General features: G+C 40.3%; 2 protein-coding genes across 2 annotated transcripts in view; one reads left to right on the top strand and one right to left on the bottom strand.

Moving 5' to 3' along the window:
• The window catches only part of LOC113509493 (BTB/POZ domain-containing protein 7), a 47,770-nt gene extending 31,611 nt beyond the window's left edge, over positions 1 to 16,159 (bottom strand). The window contains exons 1-18 of the mRNA XM_052892071.1: positions 15,840 to 16,159; positions 11,566 to 11,676; positions 10,395 to 10,459; positions 8,969 to 9,066; positions 8,049 to 8,229; positions 7,638 to 7,748; positions 7,352 to 7,482; positions 6,887 to 6,943; positions 6,584 to 6,718; positions 6,250 to 6,376; positions 5,754 to 5,913; positions 5,560 to 5,631; positions 5,009 to 5,085; positions 4,712 to 4,837; positions 3,701 to 3,957; positions 3,124 to 3,299; positions 2,507 to 2,626; positions 1,230 to 1,322 (exon numbers count right to left, since the gene is read on the bottom strand). Of these exons, the coding sequence (XP_052748031.1) occupies positions 1,230 to 1,322; positions 2,507 to 2,626; positions 3,124 to 3,299; positions 3,701 to 3,957; positions 4,712 to 4,837; positions 5,009 to 5,085; positions 5,560 to 5,631; positions 5,754 to 5,913; positions 6,250 to 6,376; positions 6,584 to 6,718; positions 6,887 to 6,943; positions 7,352 to 7,482; positions 7,638 to 7,748; positions 8,049 to 8,229; positions 8,969 to 9,066; positions 10,395 to 10,459; positions 11,566 to 11,634 (2,055 nt within the window). The 5' untranslated portion in view covers positions 11,635 to 11,676; positions 15,840 to 16,159. The remainder of the gene's footprint in view (positions 1 to 1,229; positions 1,323 to 2,506; positions 2,627 to 3,123; positions 3,300 to 3,700; positions 3,958 to 4,711; positions 4,838 to 5,008; positions 5,086 to 5,559; positions 5,632 to 5,753; positions 5,914 to 6,249; positions 6,377 to 6,583; positions 6,719 to 6,886; positions 6,944 to 7,351; positions 7,483 to 7,637; positions 7,749 to 8,048; positions 8,230 to 8,968; positions 9,067 to 10,394; positions 10,460 to 11,565; positions 11,677 to 15,839) is intronic.
• Positions 16,160 to 17,388: 1,229 nt separating this feature from the next.
• On the top strand, positions 17,389 to 23,885 carry LOC113511487 (E3 ubiquitin-protein ligase RFWD3-like). The gene is made up of 2 exons (XM_026895112.3): positions 17,389 to 17,587; positions 21,780 to 23,885. Exon 2 carries the CDS (start codon positions 21,800 to 21,802, stop codon positions 23,627 to 23,629), a length of 1,830 nt encoding a protein of 609 aa, XP_026750913.2. The 5' UTR covers positions 17,389 to 17,587; positions 21,780 to 21,799; the 3' UTR covers positions 23,630 to 23,885.
• Positions 23,886 to 24,204: the final 319 nt, after the last annotated feature.

Genomic DNA, 24,204 nt, shown 5'->3' with positions numbered 1-24,204 from the left:
AACCCCGAGCGACACATGGAGCCATAAAAGTTGGACGACTTGGTCCAAATCGCAGACGGGACCTTGCCTCGCAACACGTGGCCGCGAGGCGTGGTGGTGGCGACCTACCCTGGACCAGACGGCGAGATCCGAGCAGTCGACGTGCGGACGAACAAGGGCATCCTACGGCGACCCACAAAGAAGTTAATTATACTGCCCACATCGACATCGAGCGACGCGAACACGAAGTGACTCCAGCTACGAGAGCTGCGACGGGAGAATATGTTCGCGACATTATAATTTCCTTATATAAAAATGTATAGTTATAGCGATATTTTATAGTTATTTTTTAAGTATTGATTGTTAGCATAAGTTGTCAGTTTTTAATCATTTAAATTGTTAATTTTATAGACCTTTATATGATGTATCTTTAGCTTGTAAATGAAATAAAACATTTATTGTGTCGAGTCCTTATTACCCACGATAGAAATAAGGAAAAAATTGTAAACATTAGCAATAAGAATGGTTGTAAACATAAATAAATAGACACCAAATGGTACCGCTCTGAAGGGTCACGCGTCCCTCTCACACTCGCGCCGTCCCGCTCGCACAGACTCACCGACGTAAGATAGTACTAGTTATCGTGCGACCGGGCGGGTATAAAAATAGGCCGCCTACCGTTGAGCGGCATGCACTCCCAATCCGATAAAGGAACTAGGAGAAACTCTTCAGAGCGAAACCGGGAGCTTCAAGAGGAATACAGTCGTTTCTCTCCGGCCTGATCCAGCACCCTACAGTCCACGCTCACCGAACGGGTCAAGCTGCCCAGTTCAAACACTATGTTGGATTAGTAATACCTAAATAATGTTTGTCTATGTGTTTGCGAAACATTAAAAACAATGGAAAACTACAGTGTTATTGACTGAATAGAATGAAATAAAAGTTATGAGTAAAACTTTAAAAATACATATAATTAATTGATGAAACACAAAACTAGTTCTACAATTTATTTAAACAACAATAACTTACGGCTATCTACAATCTACAAGCAATATAACATCATTAAAATTGTTGATTGATACGCATCAATATACACATTAACCCACAAAAAGTAGCCATCTAATTTATGGCCAATCATATTTCTGACCCTAATCGAATATCATTAAATAATCACAAAAAAAAAAAACAATGATAGATAAAAATATAATAAAATACACTTTGAATCCATTTATAAGTAAGCGGCGACTGACCATGTACAGGGTGTCCGGTATACGGTGCAAGTACTTGGCTCGGCGGGCGCGTGCAAGCTCCGCCTCCGGCACCGCCTGGTCCTCCAGCAGCGCCTGCCACACACACACACAACACATTACACGGATAATACTACGCAATTTCATCATCATCATCATCATCATCATCATCATCATCATCATCATATCAGCCTTTCACTATCCACTGCTGAACATAAGCCTGCCCCTTAGGGAGTTTTTCCAATAATTGCCGTACTTGGCAGGCGGATTGGCAACCGCAGTTAGGCTTTAGAGATGTTTAAAGAGGAACGCTGCTGCCCATCTCCCGCGCTCTCCCTTAGTCGTCTCTTACGACACCCACGAGAAAAGAGGGAGTGGCCTATTCTATGCTGGGACCACACAGCTATAAACGAGGTAAAAAAAATTTGCTTTTTGAAATTGGAGAATAATTAAAAAATGAAAATAGAGTCCATTGCAACAAAACATATGGAGCTCCTGTTCTAACCCAGGAGTGCTCTAATTAGATACTCCGATGCAGTCTTTGTTTCAATAAGAAATCCCGGTATACCTAGTTCCAATGAGACGGGGGGAAAGGGATTTTTAGCAATGGAAATTGACAGCCCCATTCCTAGCAAAAAGCCCTATTAGGACGACCTCCACGGAAACCATCGTGCACAATTCTTGCTGTATTCATCACGATGGGCTAACTGACCTGCTTCATCCTCACCTATCATCTCTCAGTGGGGCTCTGCCAGCGTTTACTGTTAGCGCAGGCGGGGTTACCATTCCAGTATCATCCATTAAAAAAAAAAAAGTTCCAATGAGACGGCGGCGTAATCACTATGAGAAACTTCCATGTACAGATGGATTCATTTTCCATTAAAAAAAAAACACAGTCCAAGCTGCAATTACCAGACTGCCAACTTTTACCAGAGGGAGACTGTACAAAAGTCGATTGCTTTAGTACCTCTGTCCCATTCGTGTTTCAACCGTGAAGCAGTTGTGTTTGCATGACTGTGTTTCGGTTTGAAGGGTGGGATATGGCGTGAATTTACTGGGTACAGAGGAATTACATCTGAGTCCTCAGGAGTGGCAACGCATGGGGGGTATCATGGGCGGAACAGTATACTCTGTTATGTCCACGGTACTGCTCGTGTGTATAGGCGACGGTTACCACTTTCCATCAGGTGGGCCGTCAGCTTGTTTGCCATTCTAAGTTGTATAAAACAAAAAAAATTGGCGTGGATTCCGTGTTGTTGTAAGCTTGCGGGAGGCGGTACCTTGAGCTCGTCGAGGTAGGGCAGGAAGCAGCGCGGCGGGCGCAGCGCCCCGCGGCCGAGCCACGCCGCCGCCGACCCCGCGCCGCCGCCCGGCGCCGCGCACAGCCCGCGCCGCACCACCTGCACCAGCCACCACCACCCGCCACCCGCCACCGGGCCTTACTCGCACATCCATACTGGGTATCTCACATCCATTCTATTCGTAACGACTTCGTATCCTGTCATTTCACTGCCGTACCGTTATTTCTTAGTAACATTTTTTTAAAACCATATTCGTTAATATACTGACTAGAAGTCTAAAAATAACAAGTTGGAAAAACTACCTTGACAAGTGACAAACAAATGTATAGATAGACATGGTGTCGCTATAGCGTACACAAGATAGAGACAAGAAAGGCCGCATCGACATCTTATTAACATAATGAAGTTTGCTACCCATAGATTAACAGTTTCAAGTTCAGAAGATTAAAATGATGATCCTTCGAGCCGGATTCCAATAAGTAAATATGTTGTTCCCATATAAATGTGTTCCGCAAAGCAGGCCGACGGGACGGGACGGGACGGGACGGGACGGGACGGGACGGGACGGGACGGGACGGGACGGGGCGAGGCGTCACCTGGTGCAGCAGGTCGTGGTCGGGCGGCAGGTGCTCGAGGCGCACGTGCGGCAGCAGCGCGGCCAGCACCTCGCGCAGCGCCGCGTCGCTCACCTCGCGCCGCGCGCGGCCGCCGCGGCCGCCGCGGCCGCCGCGCCGCGACACCGAGTGCGCCGTGTGCCACACCACGTTCGGCTCTGTACTCGCCACCACACGCACGCCACACGCGTTTCAAATTCAACTTAATACATTTATCGCTACCCTCCCACACACACGTCTACAATTTTACCACTATTAAGAACTGTACTGGAAAATAAGCCAGTAACAGCGATTTTACAAAATTGGTATGTTATTAACACGGAAGTAAACGCTTTAGATGGTAAACTGAATTATTAAAATAGGTTTAAAAGATGTCACATAACATACACAAAATATAATGAAATAGTAAGTCTCCTCTTTTTAAGTAAATTTATTATGGTTAGTGATTTTTAATAGCTTTGTTGAAACCTTCTCATATAATTATTTCTTTTCGTATAATTTACTATTAATATTTAAAACAAAGTTGGTGGTTAGCGGGAGTCGGAGGTCAAGTGTGTACCTCTGTGGTCTGCTGGGTGTGCTGGATGCGTGGGATGCGTGGGATGCGTGGGATGCGCGGGATGCGCGGGATGCGCGGGATGCGCGGCGAGGGCGGCGCGCTCGGCCCAGCGCAGCAGCGCGCGCAGCGCCTGCGGCTCGCTGGCCTGCAGGAACGGGGACGCCAGCGCCGCCGCCAGCGCGCCGCGCGGCAGCCGCGCCGCCGCGCCGTGCGCCATCGCCGCCGGGAACTCGTCGCGCAGGTACCGCATCGCCTGCCTGCCGCGCCCGTCCACACCCCCACACGGACACACACACACACACACTAGTCTTAGTATTGGCACATCGCGGTCGTGCGACAAAACCACTATTAATAAAAGACCATAGTAGAGAAAGAATTCACCACATAGAAATTTAACAGTTGGCGTTCCATTGTTTCTGCCTACCCTAATAGGAGACAGGCGTGTCAGATATGTATGTATATATGTAAATTTAACAGTGGTGGCAACGAATTTTTTTTTAAATTACCATTTTATTTGATGGAAAGCAAATCCTTAATGTGGTCTAAAATGAAACTCGCAGGCCCACGAGTAACCTATTCACATTTGCCTTAAATTGGTGCAGATTATATTCGGATGGAAAAACATAAGTAGGGAGAGAGTTCCTCTCTTTGACTGTGCGCGTGATGAAAGAAGACGCGAGACGCTTCGTGCTTATAAATGGTATATGTACGACGTAAGGGTGGAGGCTCTCACCCAGTCTGGTCATCCGATGTCGAAAGAGAAAAAGAGAAATCAGGTCATGTAGTTCTTCAGCACACTCTGCAAAATTTGCAGCGATGTTCTAGATTGTGAAATTTAGAATGTAACATCAAATCGTCTCCTATTAGATTTTTGGCTCAACGTTCAATAGAATCAAGTGAAGGCAGCCGGAACTTGGCAAAGATGTATTTTTATATCCGTACTGGCACGACATTTCGCCATGTGCGTGCGTGTATGCGTGTATGCGTGTATGCGTGCGTGCGTGTCCGTACCTGTAGACCCACTGGCTGGCGTGCGGCGCGTGCGCCCAGCGCAGCACGGTGGGCAGCGTCTCGGGGCACAGCGCTTCCACTATCGCGTCCTCGCAGCCCTGCACTACTATCGGCATCTCCAGGAACCTGCGCACCACACCTTCACTTTTGAACATCTGAACGGAGCCAACGCATTTATTGACTGTTGCCCACACTCCACCAACCATATTAAAATATATCTGTGACAGCCAAGCCCACATCTCTCAAAATTATTTCGATTTTTCTATTAAAAAAAAAAAATTTGCAGAGTTCACTGACCTGGCGATTTCGTACAGTTGAAAGGCGTCGTCCAGCATGGCGCCACCGCGTCCGCTACGATTCCCGCTTGACCACGGCTGAGACAAGACAATATATATAAAATGTCATAAACAGCAAATGTGTATACAATTATATAAGCCTAACTTTTAGCGACGACTTCGTCCGCGTGGCCGGGATATGTTTACTCACCGAGATATAACCTTCTCTATCCCATATAGTCCGATTGGCTAAGTCATTGTCCTTACAACGAACAAACTCACTTTCACATTTATAAGTAAAGATGGAAGCAAACTTAATTTTTTGCTTTTTAGTTTAGACTATAACTTTCGGCGAAAAAATAAAATAATCGTTGTTTTTTTTTAAATTCATTCTCAGACTCCAAATACTTGCTACTATATGTAACACGGCGGCACTTTCACGGAAGTTCTTCTATTCGAAACGTAGCGTTCTCTTTACCATAGATATATCCGTTGAATGACTGGTAGGAAAATCACTGTAGTCATACTGTTAGGGTCTTAGCATAAAGTATATTTTATGTAAGAATGACTCACCGCGCCACCGCTGCCGAGGCTGTTGGTTGATGATGGTGATGATGAGTTCCTGCCGATCAAGCTCAGGTCCACCTGTTTACAGAAGATATGATAGCTTAGTAACATTAATAATTGTATTAAATGTTGTTTCAATTATTTAACAGCAATTAGATATATTTCTATAGATCATTGGTCCTTCGCGCCGGACATGATACCTGGTCAGTGTACGCGGCGTGCAGCAAGGCGCGCGCGAACCGGCGCGGCAGCACCTTCTCGTCGACGCAGACCGCGCCGCTGCCGGCCGGGCCCGCGCCGCCGCCGCCGCCGCCGCCGCCGCCGCCGCCGCCCGAGCTCGCGCGACGCGACATCACGCTCCTAGAACGTAGCAAGGACATCATTCGCCACTAGTAATAGCAAACCACGTATAGACATCGTATAAGTTAGCTCGCAGTCTTAATCGCGATGGAGCGTCACCTGTTTTTACAGTTAATTTAATATATTTACTACACCATAAATCCCCCTAATGGTAAACTGCCACAAGGAATGCTCCCTTTCAATATGGCAGTTTATGAGAGAGGCATATGTTCAGCAGTGGACAGATAAAGCCTGAAATGATGATGACACTGTAACGAGCGTTCATCAGCTTCTCAATATGATATAGTTTCAATTTTTGATATATAATTTTATGATGCTGCAGCTAGTATAACCGACCTGAAAAACCTAGACCTGGCGGCAAGCAGCAATCGGTGGCAGGGGAGTTCCAGAGCTGCACGGAACCCATACGCTGCGCCGCATCCACCCTCCACGCGGAACACTAGCCTTGCGTCAGCCATCTCACCTATGAACAGATACGTATAAACCATATACTTAAGATGTCCACAAGTCACGATTTGTCAAAATTTTTGTGAGATAAAACAGTTTGTTCAGCAAAAGTATCTCATATGCACCCAATTTTGGTGGACTGTGGGAAGTTGGAATAAAATCTGTGAAACAACATATTTAGAAAAACAAGTCAGGACAACGTAGCCACGTATAGTGTACTGACCGGAGTCGAGCAGGTAGCGCATGTCGTGTTGAGCGCCATCTAGCGAGAAGCCGAGTCGCGCGGAAAGCCGGCGCAGCGCCGCCGCGTCCACCCGCGCGCGCCCGCAGCGGCACAACGACGCCGTCCCGCGACGACCTGCGGCGTAACGAGACGATCCTTTAGATTAGCTAACGGGAAGACAGTTGGAAATTTAATTTTCTATTCTACCAATATTTTTTAATAGTTTTTTTTTTTTAATCTAAAAAGTGTAACATTTTTTTACTTTAAAAAATTATATGTTGGTTAAAAAAAATATATACTTACTGCTTGTATTCTCCACAATATCAAGATCGCCATCTACACTCCCTCCGCGATCCCATTCTGAAATACATAAAAAAATATTAAGTCATATATCATTGTATATTCATATCCAAATGGATAGTGTGAAATATGTTTAAATTGCTGTGAATATAATGTGCATACATTATAGAAAATTATTAGTGCCATAGTGTGAGTTATGTTATAGAGTGGTCTGGGTCGGTAGTGTGAAATATGTTTAAATTGCAGTGATCATGGTGTGCATACATTATAGAAAATTATTAGTGCCATAGTGTGAGTTATGTTATATATGTTATAGAGTGGTCTGCATACATAGTGCGAGATATGTTTATGTAATAATGGTTAAATGCGTTGCGTGTGTAGTGCGCAGTAGAGTACTCTAGCTCCTCGCGACCAGAGTATAGTGTGCAGTGTGTAGTGTGCGGTGTGTAGTGTGCGGCGGGTACTCACTGGCACAGAGTGCGCAGAGCGGACGGCGCGAGCACAGCGAGGCGCCGGCGTACAGCGCGCCCACCGCCGCCTCCACCTCCTCGCGGGACAACGCCGCCGCCTCACCCTCCAGCGGAACGCGGCACGTCGACCTGCCGCATTACCACATTTACCCCATCACACTCTGACAATACCATACTTTTTATAATTTTAACACTAGTGAGAAAAAAAATTGTACCGTACCGCCACATTTTAAAAACTCTTACAAATAAAATCTAATCATATAAGTCAATGTTTGGGTACTGACGGCGGGTAGCGCTGCAGCAGGTCACGGAAGTAGGCGCAGCGCGCGGCCAGCACGGCGCGGTGCGCCGCCAGCGACCAGCCCGCGCCCACCAGCTCCACGTCGCACCACCACCTGCACCGCGCCACCAAAAAAAAAGTCACTCATTAAAAAGTAAAAACAACCGGATTAACTTCCGTGTATTTTAGTCGAGAAAACTCGACTAGTTTCTGGACTATCCGGGACCCTTATTACGAGCGGCCGTGACGTGAACGCCAGCTATAAGTATTAGCGAACTAATCAAACGTTCACAACTAAAATACACGCAAGTTAATCCAGTTATTTGTACACTAATGACTACCTATATACTGAACAAAAATTGACGTACAAACAAAGAATGATGGTCAGCGCGGGAGTAGAGGCGGCACTACTCACCGGTCTCTGTAGGCGGCGGCAAGGTCAACAGTGAGCGAGTTGGCGGGCTCGCGCGCGAGCTCGGCCTGCGTGACCAGGTCCCGCAGCGCTGCGCCCGCCTCCAGCTCCTCGCACAGCAGGAACACCTCCGCCAGCCGCCACGAGCTCACCACCGACCGGATGAACCGCGCGTGCTCGCATCCTGCGAGCGCAGGCGCCATCGTTACGGTTATTTGGTGATTACTCAATACAAACCATCTACGAATATGATAAATTACAAAACAACAGACTTTTAACCGCAACACTAACCAGACAAACTTACATATGTGTATTTTGACTTTACATAAAATTTTCTTAACAACGATCCTAAACCGGAATATAATAATCCACCTAGGAGCTCGTACGATCCGTACACATTACATAAAGTGGGCAGTGCTAGTGTGACTATAAGATTGGATCATCTTACAACGTGGTTGGTGTAGTAGTGCGAGTTATGTTGTATATACATAACTTACTAGATAATTGTGCGACATGAGTACAAACACGTTTCAAAGTGATTGTACTACTATGTGAAATGAAATATATTTTTTTACGATACTTAGAATGACAAACAGGCTGACGGCCCATTTGATGGAAAGTAATAATCGTCGCCTATAGACATGAATCGTAGAATCACCACGAATATACCCGTGTTGCCTTTAATGCATTGTCATTTCTAAGGACAATGATGTTGTCTCGTTCGTACCCTATAATTTAACTGCCATGCTGTTACACATATATGTGTAGTTTATGCGAAACCATTTTTTAAGAGACTAAGTCGCCTTTGGAAAGTAAACACATCAACGGTTCCGTGTACGTGTCAGTTATATTTTACAAACATTGTGTGCGATAGTGCGAGTTATGTTAGAAACAAGTGGGCATAGTGCGAGTTGTGTTCGTACCGCGGTCGGGGCGCGAGTCGCGCGGGCGGCGGGCGGCGGCGGCGAGGCGGCGGCGCAGCGTGCCGAGCCCGGCGCCGCCCGCCTTCTTCTTGCGCTCGCTGCAACCACACCATTTATGATTTCGTTAAGTAAACAAGCCCTCTAGACAAGTGACGAGCGAATTCGTCGATGGAATCGACATTGCTAAAGCAAGTCCGTGAGTTGGAATGAGACATCTGATGTTGCTATCTCAATCTATCTCACAGACTCGCTAGCGATGTCGATTTCATCTATGAATTCGCTGGCCAAGTGGCCTAAAGGACCAGATACATTTTACTGTAAAGAGAAACCCTTTAAATATCCACTGACATACAAAACCAAAGATGAATACAGAATACTAATTGCAGACAATCAAAATTGGCCGTCTATGATATCTAGATAGGAAAAACTTCAAAATAATGATAGGGACAATAACGGGCCATTCTCTATTAAACAAACATTTATACACAATAGGGGCCACAGATAAAGCTCTATACCAACGTTATTTTTACGCCAAAGAAACGGCATCTCGCGTAATCCTGGAATGTTTAATTTCCAACGTGTTCAAATCCTTGGAACAGTGAAGTTGTGCCGTGAGGCCTGTAAAGATACCAGGAAGCTTCTGTGCTTCTGGCTTAGTTACTGTCTCTGCGAAATTTTGTTTCGCAGCGAATAGGATATTGGATCGAAAAGCTGAGGCTTTAATCACCACAAAAACATATTGAAAAAAGAATTAATATAATCGAATCAATTTGACAATATCTGTATTAACGTTGAATAAAAAAAAAAAATTACATGACTGGCCAATAATTGTATTGCATACCACAATAAAAAATCGACTTCAAAATTGGTGGTGTTTTGCTTTAAAAACTAAACTTCTGAACCGATTTTAATAAAACTTCTATGGAACCAATCTGTAAGTATAACCTTTCAAATAGAAAAAGAATTTTCCAAATTGGTTTACAACTGACCAAATTATGAGGTAACAAACATAAAAAAACAATATTGTTCTCAGAGTTTACGTATGCGAGTTTCTTTATTCCACTATAACTTCTAAATGCCTGTACAGATTTTCATATATGAGGTATCGTTAGAATCCTTACCTCATTCCGAGTGACACTGGCTGTAAATTTTTTAAATTATTCATTCTTGTTGGGGCAGTCGTGTTTTTTAATTTGCAAAACAAAATATATTCGTGACCAATATTTATTGGTACTACAAAGAATCTGGCTATTTGCTTTGCAATCTCTTTGTCTCCTTTTGTAAATAGTAAAAAAAATTGTACTTGACAACTGCTAAAGGTTAGGTTGTAGTACAGTTTCGTTTACTTTTATATTGGAGTTTTTATTCATTTTTCTTAATATAATCGGGTGAGAGCAAACCACCAGTGTCCGTCATGCCCACTCACCGTATGACATCGGCCATGGTGGGCGGCGCGGCCGGCAGCACCGCGCCGTCGCACGCCTCGCCCTCCTGCCGCATGAGCAAACAATAAGTCATACAACATTCATCATGTCATATCAGGTCTTAACTGTCCGATGCTGAACATAAGCCTTCCCTATAAGGATTTCCCTTATGAAAATTAATTAACAATAAAATTATAGAAAAATCATGTAAACAGGCGGGTGCAGTAGTAAAACACATCATTATATCAGCTGTTAACTTGCTGAACATAGGCCTCTTTCATAAGAGCATTTCGCCAGTAGTTGTTGTCACACTTGGCAGTTGAGTTGGCAACCACAGTTAGGGTTTTAGAGATATTTTGAGAGACACTACTGCCCATTCCTTGACCATTAAGTTGACTGAGATCCTTTAGTTCGCCACTGCCGACACACACGGGAAAGGAAGGTGTGGCTTATTTTAAGTCGGGACCACACTGCGATATTCATCATTATCATCATCAAATTCAAATTTGATCAACACAACAAATCCATTCTTCACTTCTGAACATAGGTCTACTTCACATTACGCCACAAAGTATAATCTCGCGCCACTCGCATCCAGCGACTTGTTACAACACTCTGAAAGTCGTTACTCCATCTCATGATAGGTGGAAGATGTTCAAATTTCCCAATTAACGATTTTTTATGTAATTTAGCGAATAAGCCGACTGTTCACCTGATTATAAAGTGATAATTGTCGCCTATATACATAAACAGAACCGTGGGCGGCACAGAATACTCTGGTCATCATCATGGTACCCCTCAATTGTTGCCGTTACAAATCCTGGCGCTTTAAACAAGTGGGAAACATATCCATCGATGGAATAGTTATAGCAAGTGAGTCCATGAGTTTGAATGAGAGATCGCACAATTCTATCTCATTCCAAATCATGGATTCACTAGCAATGATGACTCCATCGATGAATTCACTTACCACTTGTCTAAATTATTATTATATAAATCGTTAACTGTCCACTCCTGGACATAGGGAGGGGGAGCGGATTGCCAATAATTGTTACAGGCGGATTCATAACCGCAGTTAGGGTTGGTGATGTTTTAAGAGGAATGCTGCTGGCCACCTGTCGGCCATGAAACTCCCTTAGTGAGGTACAGGAGAGGAAGAGGCCGGCTGCGTACCTGCGGGTGCGAGAGCGCGGCGCCCATGTCGGCGTGGCGCGCGCACAGGCAGCACAGCAGGCGGCTCATGGGGCGCCCGCCATCACCGCGCCGCCGCGCCCCGCGCCCGCGCTGCGCACGCAGTCACATGTAACACGTTTACATCACAACATGGGGGGAAGGGATTGCTAGTGATGCACACTGAGAATCCCGTTGCTAGCAATATACCCAGCCATGTCGACCTCCTCTCAGGTTCTCCCTTCTCATGGTCATTACTCAATATGGATTATACATTATTAATAAATTGACATGACTACATACATCCCTCAAACATCTCAAATTTTAATTAGTTATAGAGTCTCAGATTTCCAATTCAGTACAGAATCTATCTTCACACCTAGAGTAATAACTATACAAAAAGCTATAAAATATTATCACAATATGTACGTCAAAACAAACAGAGAGACAAATTTTCCAAAAAATATTATTCTATCTTCTATTGTTCCTATTAAGACTACATAAATATTTTTTTTCTTATATGACCCCCATGCACAGACATCTCTAGTTACAATTTTCTTATATTACTAAGATATAAAAACTTGCTTAGGTCAATTCACACAAGTTTTATAATACAAAGTAATTTATTTTAAGGGGCCATTTCTTTAAACCTTTCTCTTATATTAACATTCCAATTGATATCCCAACAAAATCTCTATTCTAAAGACCAATATGAATAAATAGCTACCACCCCTTTCTTTTTTCATCTGACCAAAGGTTGTCTGGAAGAGATTGCTTTAACAATAAGACAACTTTTTATAGTTCATATGTGTTAATATATACATATATTTTATATTATTCTGTAAGTACTTAGTGCAATAAAGAGTAATTTTGTTTATACAACTTAGAATGACAAACAAGCTGACAGCCCACCTAATGGAAAGTGGTAACCGTCGCCTATAGACATGAGCAGTACCATGGACATAACAGAGTATACTGTTTCGCCCATGATACCTGAGGAATTAGGTGTTATTCCTCTGTACTCTGTATTTTCACTGCCACATCCCACCCTTCAAACCGAAATACAGCCATATAAACATAACTGCTTCACAGTTAACACACAAATGGGACAGAGATAACCAAGCAACAGTCTTTTGTACAAAGTTTCCCTGTGGTAAATAAATAAATTTCTAATAGTCTTGAGTTAGTTTATGATGGTCCATGAAACAGTAATTTTGAGAAAGGATCAAATTAATAATATTTGGAGAAGAAATGTCGCATTACAATGAGGCCCAATGTATTTCAGCAAATATGTAGCTTTAGCTTTTGTAGCTTTTTATTTTCTTTCTTTTTATCAATTATTTATAAGTCTTTTTATCCATTCATATATAATGTGGTACACTTTTATTTGAAAAAAAAAGCAAAAGACAGTGTACTTTGCCTGTTCTTCTCAGCTGGAATTACATTAGCCTATGCCTATTTCGAGCAGTGGATTCATAAATAAAAAAAAATGTTTCGAAAATGCTTATTATATTAATAAAAAAATATGAATAATAAGTATGACAAGAATAATAATATTAGTACAGAAATTTTATTCTGAAACTAATGTTTCACAGAGTTAATTTTACTAATATAATAAAATTTTAACTAGAATATGTCTGTACATATGAAATATTATGCTTATTTACATATATTTAGCTTTATTTATATTTTTTTCCAATGCACCATCTACTCATTCAATCTTTAATTCCTTCTACTCAAAGGTTGTCTACAAGAGATTGCTCAGCAATAAGACTACCTTTTGTACTACACTATGCTTATTGAAAATCCTTCAGTTCTGTAATATTGGTGCAATAAAGTGTTAAATAAATAAATAGATAGTCAATTTTAAATTTTCATATTTTAAATACACAATAAAAAAGCTTATAAATTCTTAATATCTAATTATTTAAAAATAAATAGATATTTAAGAAAAATTAAAATGAGCGACACCCTCACACCTGTTAATTTTTAATTCAATAAAAAAGAAATAAATAAACTTTATTTCCTTAAACAACAGACCAAAAATAAAACCAATAGATGCCAAAACAAGATTTTCTAATAATTGTCTACCCTTCCGTGTATTTGTTCCAGTATCACACAAAAACTATTGCATCAAACTGGACTCCCAAGCAGTAGGCCATAAGTTAATTAATTATTAACTAATTAATTATAAGTTAATTAGTTTATATGTAAGTACATATTTTTTTTAATGGATGATAATGTTTCCTCTCCTATATTACATCTAGACACTGGGAAGACACCAGTGATGAATGATAGGTGATGATGAAAGCAGGTCAGTTGGTCCATTGTGATAAATTCATAAAGAAATAATAATATTGATTTAAAAGTAAAAGGGGGAATCATGAAGCGATTGTCCTGAGTGGGTATATTTAATAATGGGGTTGGTACTAGCCCATCCCTATTGCTAACAATCTCTTCCCCCCCTCCCATATAGATGGTTATATAAAACCCAGGATTGTTACAATAAGGACATAATGCTTATAATGCAGGACCTGGGCCTCTAGACAAGTGCCAAGTGAATTTATCGATGGAATCGACATAGCTAGCAAGTCCATGGATAGGCACGAGTCACCCGGTGTTGCTATCTCATTCAATCTCACAGACTCGTTAGCTATGTCAATTCCATCGACAAATTCACTTGCCACTTGTCTAGAGACCCTGGGAGGCATTACATGGCCAATCTCAGCAAATAGTAATTATGTACTAATATTTTTAACACATATAAATTAATTTTAAGATTAAGCAATCAGATGCAACATTCAACTAAATATGTTGCATAAACATATTCCATTTTTAAATGACATCAAAATATATAATTATAAATTTGATTAAACGGACAATATATATTTATTACACATTAACATGTATCATTCTTTTTTTTTATACAACTTAGAATGGCAAACAAGCTGACAGTCCACTTGATGGAAAGTGTTAACTGTCGCCTATAGACATGAGCAGTACCGTGGACATAACAGAGTATACTGTTTCGCCCATGATACCCCTGTGTTGCCTGTGTTGATACATGTGTTGCCATTCCTGAGGACTCGGGTGTTATTCCTCCGTACCCAGTAAATTCACGCCATATCCCACCTTTCAAACTGAAACAAAGCCATGCAAACACAATTGCTTCACGGTTGAAACACGAATGGGAAAGAGGTGCCCAAGCAATTGACTTTTGTACAAAGTCTCCCTCTGGTGAATTCCATGTTAATGTATATTACTGGAGAGAATTATTTACTTTATTAAATTTTATAATACTCTGTCATTAAACTTCAATTTTTCTGTAATAGCCCATTAAGACTATTTTTATTGGATATTTAACAACATATTTCTTTATTAAAGCACAATTTAAGTAATTACAGAAGAATGGACATATATTTTTTTATATCATTTCTTTTTTTTCTAACTTTTACTGGCCAAAGTCCTATTAATCTTTAAGTCTATTCTTAATTTGTCATTAAATTAAATTAAAAAAAAATAAAAGTACATAAATTAGCTAAGCAGCAATATTTTGACTTCCATATTCAAGTTACTCTATTCACAGACAAAAGTTTAATGTTCAATTGTGAAATTTTAACATTTGATGCATGCCAATGTTGACCTCTTATAAATAGAATGTTAATAATATTGTCTATAGTTTAAATTTTTATTCTAAGCTCTAATTTTTATATTTGTTAAGAGAGAAACAAGCTAAGGTCAATGGCCATACTGCCTAGTTAGTCCTTAATATTTAGTTTATTATTCAAATTCATTAAATGACGTTAATGACTTCACGAGTCACTGGAAATTCTAATTTAAAAAGAAAATAGGCAATGGAATATAAATAAAATGCCTTGTACCTGTCACTAGGGTGTTCATGTAGGCAAATTCACTTCAATTTAGGGCACCACTACATTTTTTTTGGTATTAAAATTTTGAAAGTGAATGTTTGGGGGGTGCGGTTTAGGGGAGGGTGTGACGTCACTGCGCGCGCACCTGACCCGACGGACTGACCTACATTTTTGCTTGCGACATCTTATAGAAATGTCAACAGGCCTTAAGCGAAACCGAGTCTATTGACTAACACTAAGACCGAATGGCCTAGATACCGCAAAGAGGATTTAGTAACCCTATAACACTTAATTTTTAAAATAAAATTAAACAGTTTCATACGCTAACACCGATATCTTAAAAATTGTAATAACGATGCCAGATTTTAGTGTATACAGCATATGTGACTATAGAAGTATACTAACCAGCGATCCCAGTCATCACAGCAGTTTATCCTAAATTCTGTATTCAATAATTCACATAAACATTGCCGTAATTCGCCCTGCCAGCGCCATTATCAACATGTAGTCAACTTGTTAATCACAATTTTACCGCTCACAAAACACCCATACCACTCGTTAATAAACGTAAAACACTTATCACTATTGCCTTAGTATATTTTTACAAGAATAAGTCACGTATACAAGCTCTTTGTATAAAAAAATTGAAAAATCGGGATCAAGATGAACCCGTTACAAGTTCCCGTTCTGGCGATTCTGCCAACTACTACCAACCTAAGAAAGTTATAAATAAATACTACATGCACCAACATTTCAAACGTAATTTCGATAACATCATCCAAATTTATTGGTTGATTCCCAAAAACAAGGTCGGCTATTGGTCTGTAATCTGATGGAGGCGTGATTTTAACCAATAGCAATATAGTGTGTTTTATGATAACAAATTCAATTTTTTTTTATAATTTTACCTAGATAAGTACTTTGATTGCAATGAGATCGGATACACAATTAAGAAAAATTTATTAAACTATACATAAAACAAATTTGCTTCCCGCGTCTCTTAAATCTTTTAAACTATGCAACGTATTTTAATGCGGTTTTCATCAATAGATAGAATGAATCAAGAGGAAGTTTTATATGTATAGGTTAATATTTATTGAATTAATTTTTTGAAAATATTACAAAATTGTTCAAGATGACGAAAGTCAAATCAACTTAGAGCTTTAATCGAAAAAATTGCTTCAATTTGAGATGTAACAAATAAATATATGGTGTAATTGTTTGTCTTTTATAAGTGGAGTAACCTATTCCGCTGCTGCTTTAAATCGCTCCAATTAATTTTACGTTAGTTTAATATTAAGATTTTTTAGTTTGCATCGATAAAAATAAATTTGACGTTTTAATTTAGCTTTACTTCACTCTCTCTGTCTTTCTAATCCTTTTTAATGTATAATATTAAATTTTGTTTTAATGTTATTAACATTTGCTAATAAATTGTTTATTTCTGTCCTTCAACTGGGAGATTCATCACAATCTTTCTGCGAACAAAATTTATTGACTGAGTTCAGTAAAAATCCTAAGTCACTACAATAGTCATAGAAAAGGACATTATGGCATATATCTATATTTTAAAGGTAGCTTATTATACTTATCCAATTCATACTCCACGCAACATGATAATACTAAAATGTACGCGTATATGCTCTCCTATACACTCAAAATTAGTACGCATCGCTAGTTTATAATATATTTTATATAATATGTAATAAATTTTGTTTATATGTTGTTAAGTTAAAACATTGTTTTTATAATATTTTTTTTCGCATAACATTTTATATTATCGCTGTTGAATTGTTTCCTGTCCTTTAATTCTTAGATGTTGTATTATTTTTAACTAAAATATTTTTAATAAAATTAATTTACAGTACTAAATTTCAAATTAAACATGACTTTTATAATTTTAATTATTATTTCTACAAAGTGTATCCAAACACAAATTGTAAACAGAAAAGAAATGTCAAACAACTGTCAAACAGCGGCAAAAATTTTTCAACACAATAAATTTTTTAATACTTTTAATCGATGTTGTTTTGCAATTTTTAAATATAGAAATTACTGTTATTTTTAGTCTATATTAAATATTTATATTATTTATTTTTAATCGGAAATAATAAATGTTTGCTTCTGAATTCCTTAATTGAAGAAACAAATCGGTAAGAACGTATTTATTTTTATTTATATAGTTAAACTGCATTAAGCAGAGTGAAATTGTATGTAAATTTGGCTGACTTAACACCGTACGGTGTTCTCTACCATTTAACCATTGGGCAAACAGAAATAAGTAGGCGGTGCATTATTAAAATGAGAAGAAAATAAAGTAATACTTTATCTATTATTATTTATTTATACGTATATGTTTATAAAAATTTTTACGTATTTAAATAACTTTGAATTAAAATTATATTTACTCCCTATGCTTGTTTCTCTGTGTGGTGATGGAATGGAAATGTAGCCTATCACCACTTCTTATTTTGAAAAAATCTAAAAAGAAATTGCTTATGGAAATCCAAGTTCAGAATTGCTATTTTGATATTTTATAAAGATGTATATTTGGGTCAGTTTGCTACTCTTTACAGTAAAATGCCAAGTTAACTCACATTTAACTCTTTGATGCTGAACAGGTTTATCACACCGGCCTTATGGTCCCCACTGACCAGTTGCCAACATAACAAATTAGGTATTTTTTGGCAATTTTTGATATAAAATTTTCTATTTACAAAATTTTGGAGCAAAAAAATTCTTGGAGATATTGCAAATTTTTTGTAGAAAAGTGAAATGGGCTTAGAGAAATTTAGATATTTTTTTTTGGTAATTTTGGTTAATAGTTTTAGTGCTTGTAAACTATTTACAGATATATAAGGTACATAATTACAGTAGAATATATATCTAAAGGTATTACAAGAATTAAAAGCACAATTTCTATTAAAATTCTTGCTTCAACTTCCACGAGACAGGGCTTTGCCTAGTGTGGGGTTATAGCTATATAGTAACATAGGCAAATTTTGTTTAAGGGAATAAAATTATTATTATTATTTATTTATTTATTTATTCATTAGTACCTATATGTGTACATGGCGGACTTAATGCTAAAAGCATTCTCTCCCAGTCAACCATACGGAAGTGTCAGAATACTCGAATGCGGTACTACTAATTATTGATATACATACGTACTAAAATTACATATATAAACGAATAAATATATATAAATATATTGTGTATGTGAATAAATATATATAATTATTATTAGTTATTATTATATATAACAGAAAGAGAAGGAGAGGGAAAAGTAGAAACAGAAGGAAGGACCATTCTTATTTTTATAGTTGATTTTGTGGCACATAATAAAACTTGATAAAAAATTATACAACTTTGTCAATGGGTAAAGATCCTGAAACTTATATTGATTTGATATTTATAATCCTGCCATTTACGGAGAAGGGGATTATTAGTTATATGGAGTACTAGTCCCATTGTTAGCAATATACCCAGTCGGGTTGGCCTCCAGATGGTCCCTCCTGGAAATCATAGTGCTAATTTCTAGTTGTATTCTTCACGATGGGCTAACCGACCTGCCTTTTCATTCTCGCCTATTACCTCTAGTGCCCCGCCAGCATATACCGTTAGCGCAGGAGGGGTTAACATTCCAATATCACTCATTAAAAAAATCATACCTATCCTTGTTTGATGATATTTATTTTGCTGTTCTGTTTATATTTCCCTAGATTTGGTTCTTGAGGAAATTAAGCATAGTATATTAATGCTGTATCGTAATTAAGAGCCATGTGGTCTGGGCATAGAATAGGCCACCCCTTCCTTTTCCATAGTTGTTGTAAGAGCCAACTAAGTGAGGGCGATGGATAGGCAGCAGCAGCCCTCTTAAATCTCCAAAATCCAACTACAGTTACCTGCCTGCTAAGCATGGCAAAACCCCCCCAAGGGGGACGCCCATGTTCAGCAGTATACAGTTAATGGCTGATATGGGGGGGGGAAGGAATTGTTAGTAATGGGGAGGTTAGTCCCCATCGCTATTAATATACCTTAACAGGTCGACCTCCACGCGGTTCCCCCTGGAAACCGATGGGCTAACTGACCTGCCTTTTCATCCTCGCCTATCATCTCTCACTGGTGCCCCGCTAGTGTATACCGATAGCGCAGGCGAAGTTACCATTCCATTATCATCCATAAAAAAAATGCCTGATATATGGGGAAAAGGATTGTTAGTAATGGGAACTAATGGCCCCATTGCTAGCAAGCCCTGTCAGATCGATCTCCACGTGGTTCCCCCTGGAAACCACCGTGGCTAATTCTAGTTGATTTTATCAGGATGGGCTAACTGACCTGCTTTCATTCTCATCAATCATCTATCACTGGTGCCCTGCCAGTGTATACCGATAGCGCAGACGGGATACCATACCATTATCAGCCATTAAAAAAAAATGGCTGATATTATATGTAATGTGGTTACCAAAATATCCATATATTTTCAAGAATTAATTGACATTTACAGTCAGAATAATTAATATGTTCCCCGCACCGACTCGTGCTGTCCTACGAGATCGTCCGCGCACAGCAGTCTCGCGGCCACACGACGACACTCTCGCTCATATTTTCTATACATGTAGTATATGTGGATTTATTTAAGTATGTATTAATAAATTAAAGTATACACATACATACATACATATCTGTCTCGCCTGTCTCCCATTACGGTAGGCAGAAACAATGGAACGCCAAATGCTTCGATTCAAACAAACCTCTTTCGCTTCTTCCACATTCATCAATCTTTTCATTCACGCTCGCCGGTTATGGGTACTTTTAATTTGGCCCTTCTTCAGCACGTCGCCTATTTGGTCGACATACGTCCGATATATATATCACATTGTTGTATGCATATCTGTATATGTATTTAAAAAAACGAATAGAGTTCCGTGCCTCCGTCAAACTGTTTATAATTACTCCTCTCCATCCGAAAGGTTTTGCCGTATCAGTCTCGGCATAGAATACGCCACCCGTTCCTTTCCCGTGGGTGTCATAAGAAGCGACTAAGGTAGAGTAGAGATGGGCAGCAGCGTCCTTCTTAAAACATCTCCAAAGCCTGACTGCGGTTGCCAATTCGCCTGCTAAGCGTTCAACTACTGGCAAAAGCCCCCCAAGGGGTGGCGTATGTCCAGCAGTGGACAGTTAAAGACTGATATGACGATGTTGACGATGTATGTATTGGCACCAATTGGTCTTAATGAGACCCCTGAAACCAATGTTTCCTAAATATTTCCCACGTAAGACATGGTCTAGTTAATATAACAGTAAGACACCATAGGGAGACTTTGTACAAAAGTCGATTGCTTGGGTACCTCTGACCCATTCGTGTTTCAAACGTGAAGCAGTTGTGTTTGCATGGCTGTGTTTCGGTTTGAAGGGTGGGATATGGCGTGAATTTACAGGGTACAGAGGAATAACGCCTGAGTCCTCAGGAATAGCAACGCATGCGGGGTATCATGGGCGAAACAGTATACTCTGTTATGTCCATGGTACTGCTCATGTCAGTACATTAGTATTTTAAATATAAATAATTGATTTTGTCGCAATGAAATCGGTATTTCAACCCCTTGGAAGTAAGATGTATTTAGAAGAACATTGTTTATAAGAAGCCTTTTAAAAGAAGACGTATACTCTCAGATATGTTTCTGAAGCTTTGCTTGGATCCTGGGCCTGGCCTTGGGAAGGGATTGTTGGTAATGGGGTTTAATAGAACTATTGCTAGCAATATCCTATGAGGTCGATTTCCACACGATCCTTCCCAGGAACCGTTGTACTTAATACTTAAAATCTTGAATGAATGAAAACTCTTTCTTTATTTTTTCTAATTGATTTATTTAAATGGATGATAATGGTATGGTAATCCTGCCTGCGCTAACGGTATACGCTGGCGCGACACCAGTGAGGGATGCTAGGTGGCAATGTAAAGACAGGTCAGTTAGCGTATCATGATGAATTCACTTGGAATAGAACACGACAGTTTCCAGGGGGAACCGCGAGGAGGTCAACCTGTTAACAGTGGGGCTACTAATCCCCATTTTTAACAGTCCATTATTCCCCGATTTTAAAGATTAACAATATGTATACAAATAAAATGAATAATTAATTACATACATTACAAGTAAGATAAAGAGGTAACAGTGGGTGGCCTTGAATTAGAAACCATGGACTATCTGACTTGCTTAGACTGTCACCTATCCGTGGTCCCGCCAGCGTATACCGACAGCGGGGCTACCATTCCATTTTCACCCATTAAAAGAAAATTATTGTAGGAATTATTTGTTGTAATGTAGTAAAAAATATTTTCAGGTTATCCATGCACTGCTGCAATGAGTAATTCCCGGGCGAATGATTCGTCCGGCCGCGAGAGTCCCAGTATTCTCGCACCAGAGTCTCCGGGTAGTCCAAATATCCTCGACCCACCTTACAGCCCGCCACCGGAATGGCAGGAAGGCCAATCACACAATCTCCAAGACTCGGAGACGTTCACTCAACCCGACCAACCAGAAGACAGTAATGACTCGTCTGTGATTGTCGTCTATGATGCCGAAAGTAGCAGCAGTAGTGGAAATTATGTGAATGTGATGGCTGAAGTCATAAATGCAAGGCCTCCTCCACTTCATAGTCCGATCAACGAAGATAGTGCCACCAGCACTTCTCAATATAACGAAGAATCAAATAGCTTAATGTCTTTACCCGAAGCTGTAGTTCTTAAAGGCGATGAAACTAACCAGGAACCACCAGCTAAAATTAGAAAAATCAGCTCTCCTGAGAAACCTGATGATACCGATGGAGAAACTTGTCCTATATGCTTAGATTCGTGGGGCAATTCTGGAGAACATAGGCTTGTAGCTTTAAAATGTGGACATCTATTTGGTTACCAGTGCGTTGAACGGTGGTTGAAGGCGCAACCAGCCAAAGACCGCTCCTGTCCTACATGCAAAAGTAAAGCCACTATAAAGGACATAAGGTACATTTATGCTCGAAGGCTCGTCGCAGCCGATACGTCCCAGATCACGGCCCTGCAAAAACAACTGGAGTTAATACAGTCAGAGAAAAGTAGAACAGACTTGGAGCTTCAGAAGTCAAGGATAGCGCATCGAGCTTGTATAATGCAGCTAGAAGTATTGAGGAGTACGTTAATGAAATCTCAAGTGAGCAAAGACCAGCCCGTTCGAAGGTCGTGGAGGTTCGCTTTGGAGAAGAACCTAGAAATATCCAAAGACGGCGGCTGTAGGGTCCTCACATATAATTGTCGGACTTACGAGCTGTACGTCTCCCAGAAAAGTACGAACAACTTGTTTCCTGGCTATGGTATTAGGAAAGTCAGTTGCGTTGATTACAAGTTGGGCCAGTTCGTCCATTTGCATCCGAAACCTATCAGAGACATTACCTATTCCCAGCCCAGAGACTTACTACTGAGTGTCGGTTTGGATAGTTCAGCGAGGATCGTGGAACGCGGCATTCCGAGTATCACGATCCCAGCCGGTTTCCCTCTCTGGTCGTGTTCGTGGGATTACTTGAGGAGCAACGAGTTTTACGCCGGCGGTGTCGGTGGAATAATCCATCAGTACGACGTTAGAAACCCCAGTTCTTACATACAAAGACTGTCAGCCCCTGGCGATGTTTCCCCAGTTGTATCTCTCTGCTCGACTGAGTTCGGTCTACTATCGTGCCAGTTAAACTCGTGCTGGTTATGGGTGGCCAACATGCGGCAGTGGGAGCCGCGTTCATTACCCATCGAGGGTCCATTCATGTCCCTTTGCTACGATAACGAGTCGCATCGCGCGTTGATATCATGCAGACCAGGCGGTACCAACTCGGAGCGCTCGAGACTGACAGTCTGCAAACTGAAAGCTTCCGTCGCAAGTGGGGAAGTGTTGTTTGACATTGAACAGACCTTTGCTGGTTCCGCGCGCTCCTCGCTGTTGTCGCGACCGACGTGGGTCCGCGCGGCCGGAGCTAGCTGGGTGGCGGCGCACTCGGAAAGTGATTCAACGCTGTACCTGCACGGGGTGGATGGTTCGAGGACGATGTCGTTGCCCGCCGCTGAGCCAGCGTTAGACGTCTGCTCAGCTCAGTTGAACGGCGATATAGTGTTGGGTGCATTATCAGACTCGAGACTTAGGTTATACAAGGCCGTGTCCACGAACTCATGATATATAGAGACTGTAGTGTGATGTTAGTGACAGAAATACGAACTTGCTCGGACACGTGGCGGTGTGTGAAATTACATGTTTGAACCAGAAAGGTGTACCGAATAGATATTACATGTTTCAAGTTAAAATTTAGTGCGTCCATAACATTTGCTTACCGAAGTGTGGGACCGTTGTCATCTGTCAATTATCAATAACATTTTGACAATGTTTTTAACGGATTATATTTAAAAAAGCTGACTAAATCGTTAATCATAAACTACGTAGCATATAAATCTATTTCTAAGAAATTTGCATTTACTAGTGTTCGTTTTTTAAATTTGACAGATAACCGCGATGTTGCCATATTTGTTATGAACGAATGAACTCATATAAAAAGTTACATAAACGCGAAGTTCATTAATTTAAACATCTTTTCCATTGGCGTCAACCTCGACTGCACAACAATAGAAGTAATCGATTTAAAAGGGATTGACCGCATAAAGAATCTATGGTCTGATTAGATTTAATAGATTTAATGGAAAGCTAACGAAATTTTGTTGATGTTACCACAGGAACACTCTCCAAATGTCCAATTA

This window comes from Galleria mellonella, unplaced genomic scaffold (genome assembly GCF_026898425.1).
Source record: "Galleria mellonella isolate WM207_F2 unplaced genomic scaffold, CSIRO_AGI_GalMel_v1 utg150, whole genome shotgun sequence".
Taxonomy (NCBI): domain Eukaryota; kingdom Metazoa; phylum Arthropoda; class Insecta; order Lepidoptera; family Pyralidae; genus Galleria; species Galleria mellonella.
The sequence above is the reverse complement of the archived record's forward strand: the minus strand, read 5'-3'. Positions and strand labels throughout refer to the sequence as shown.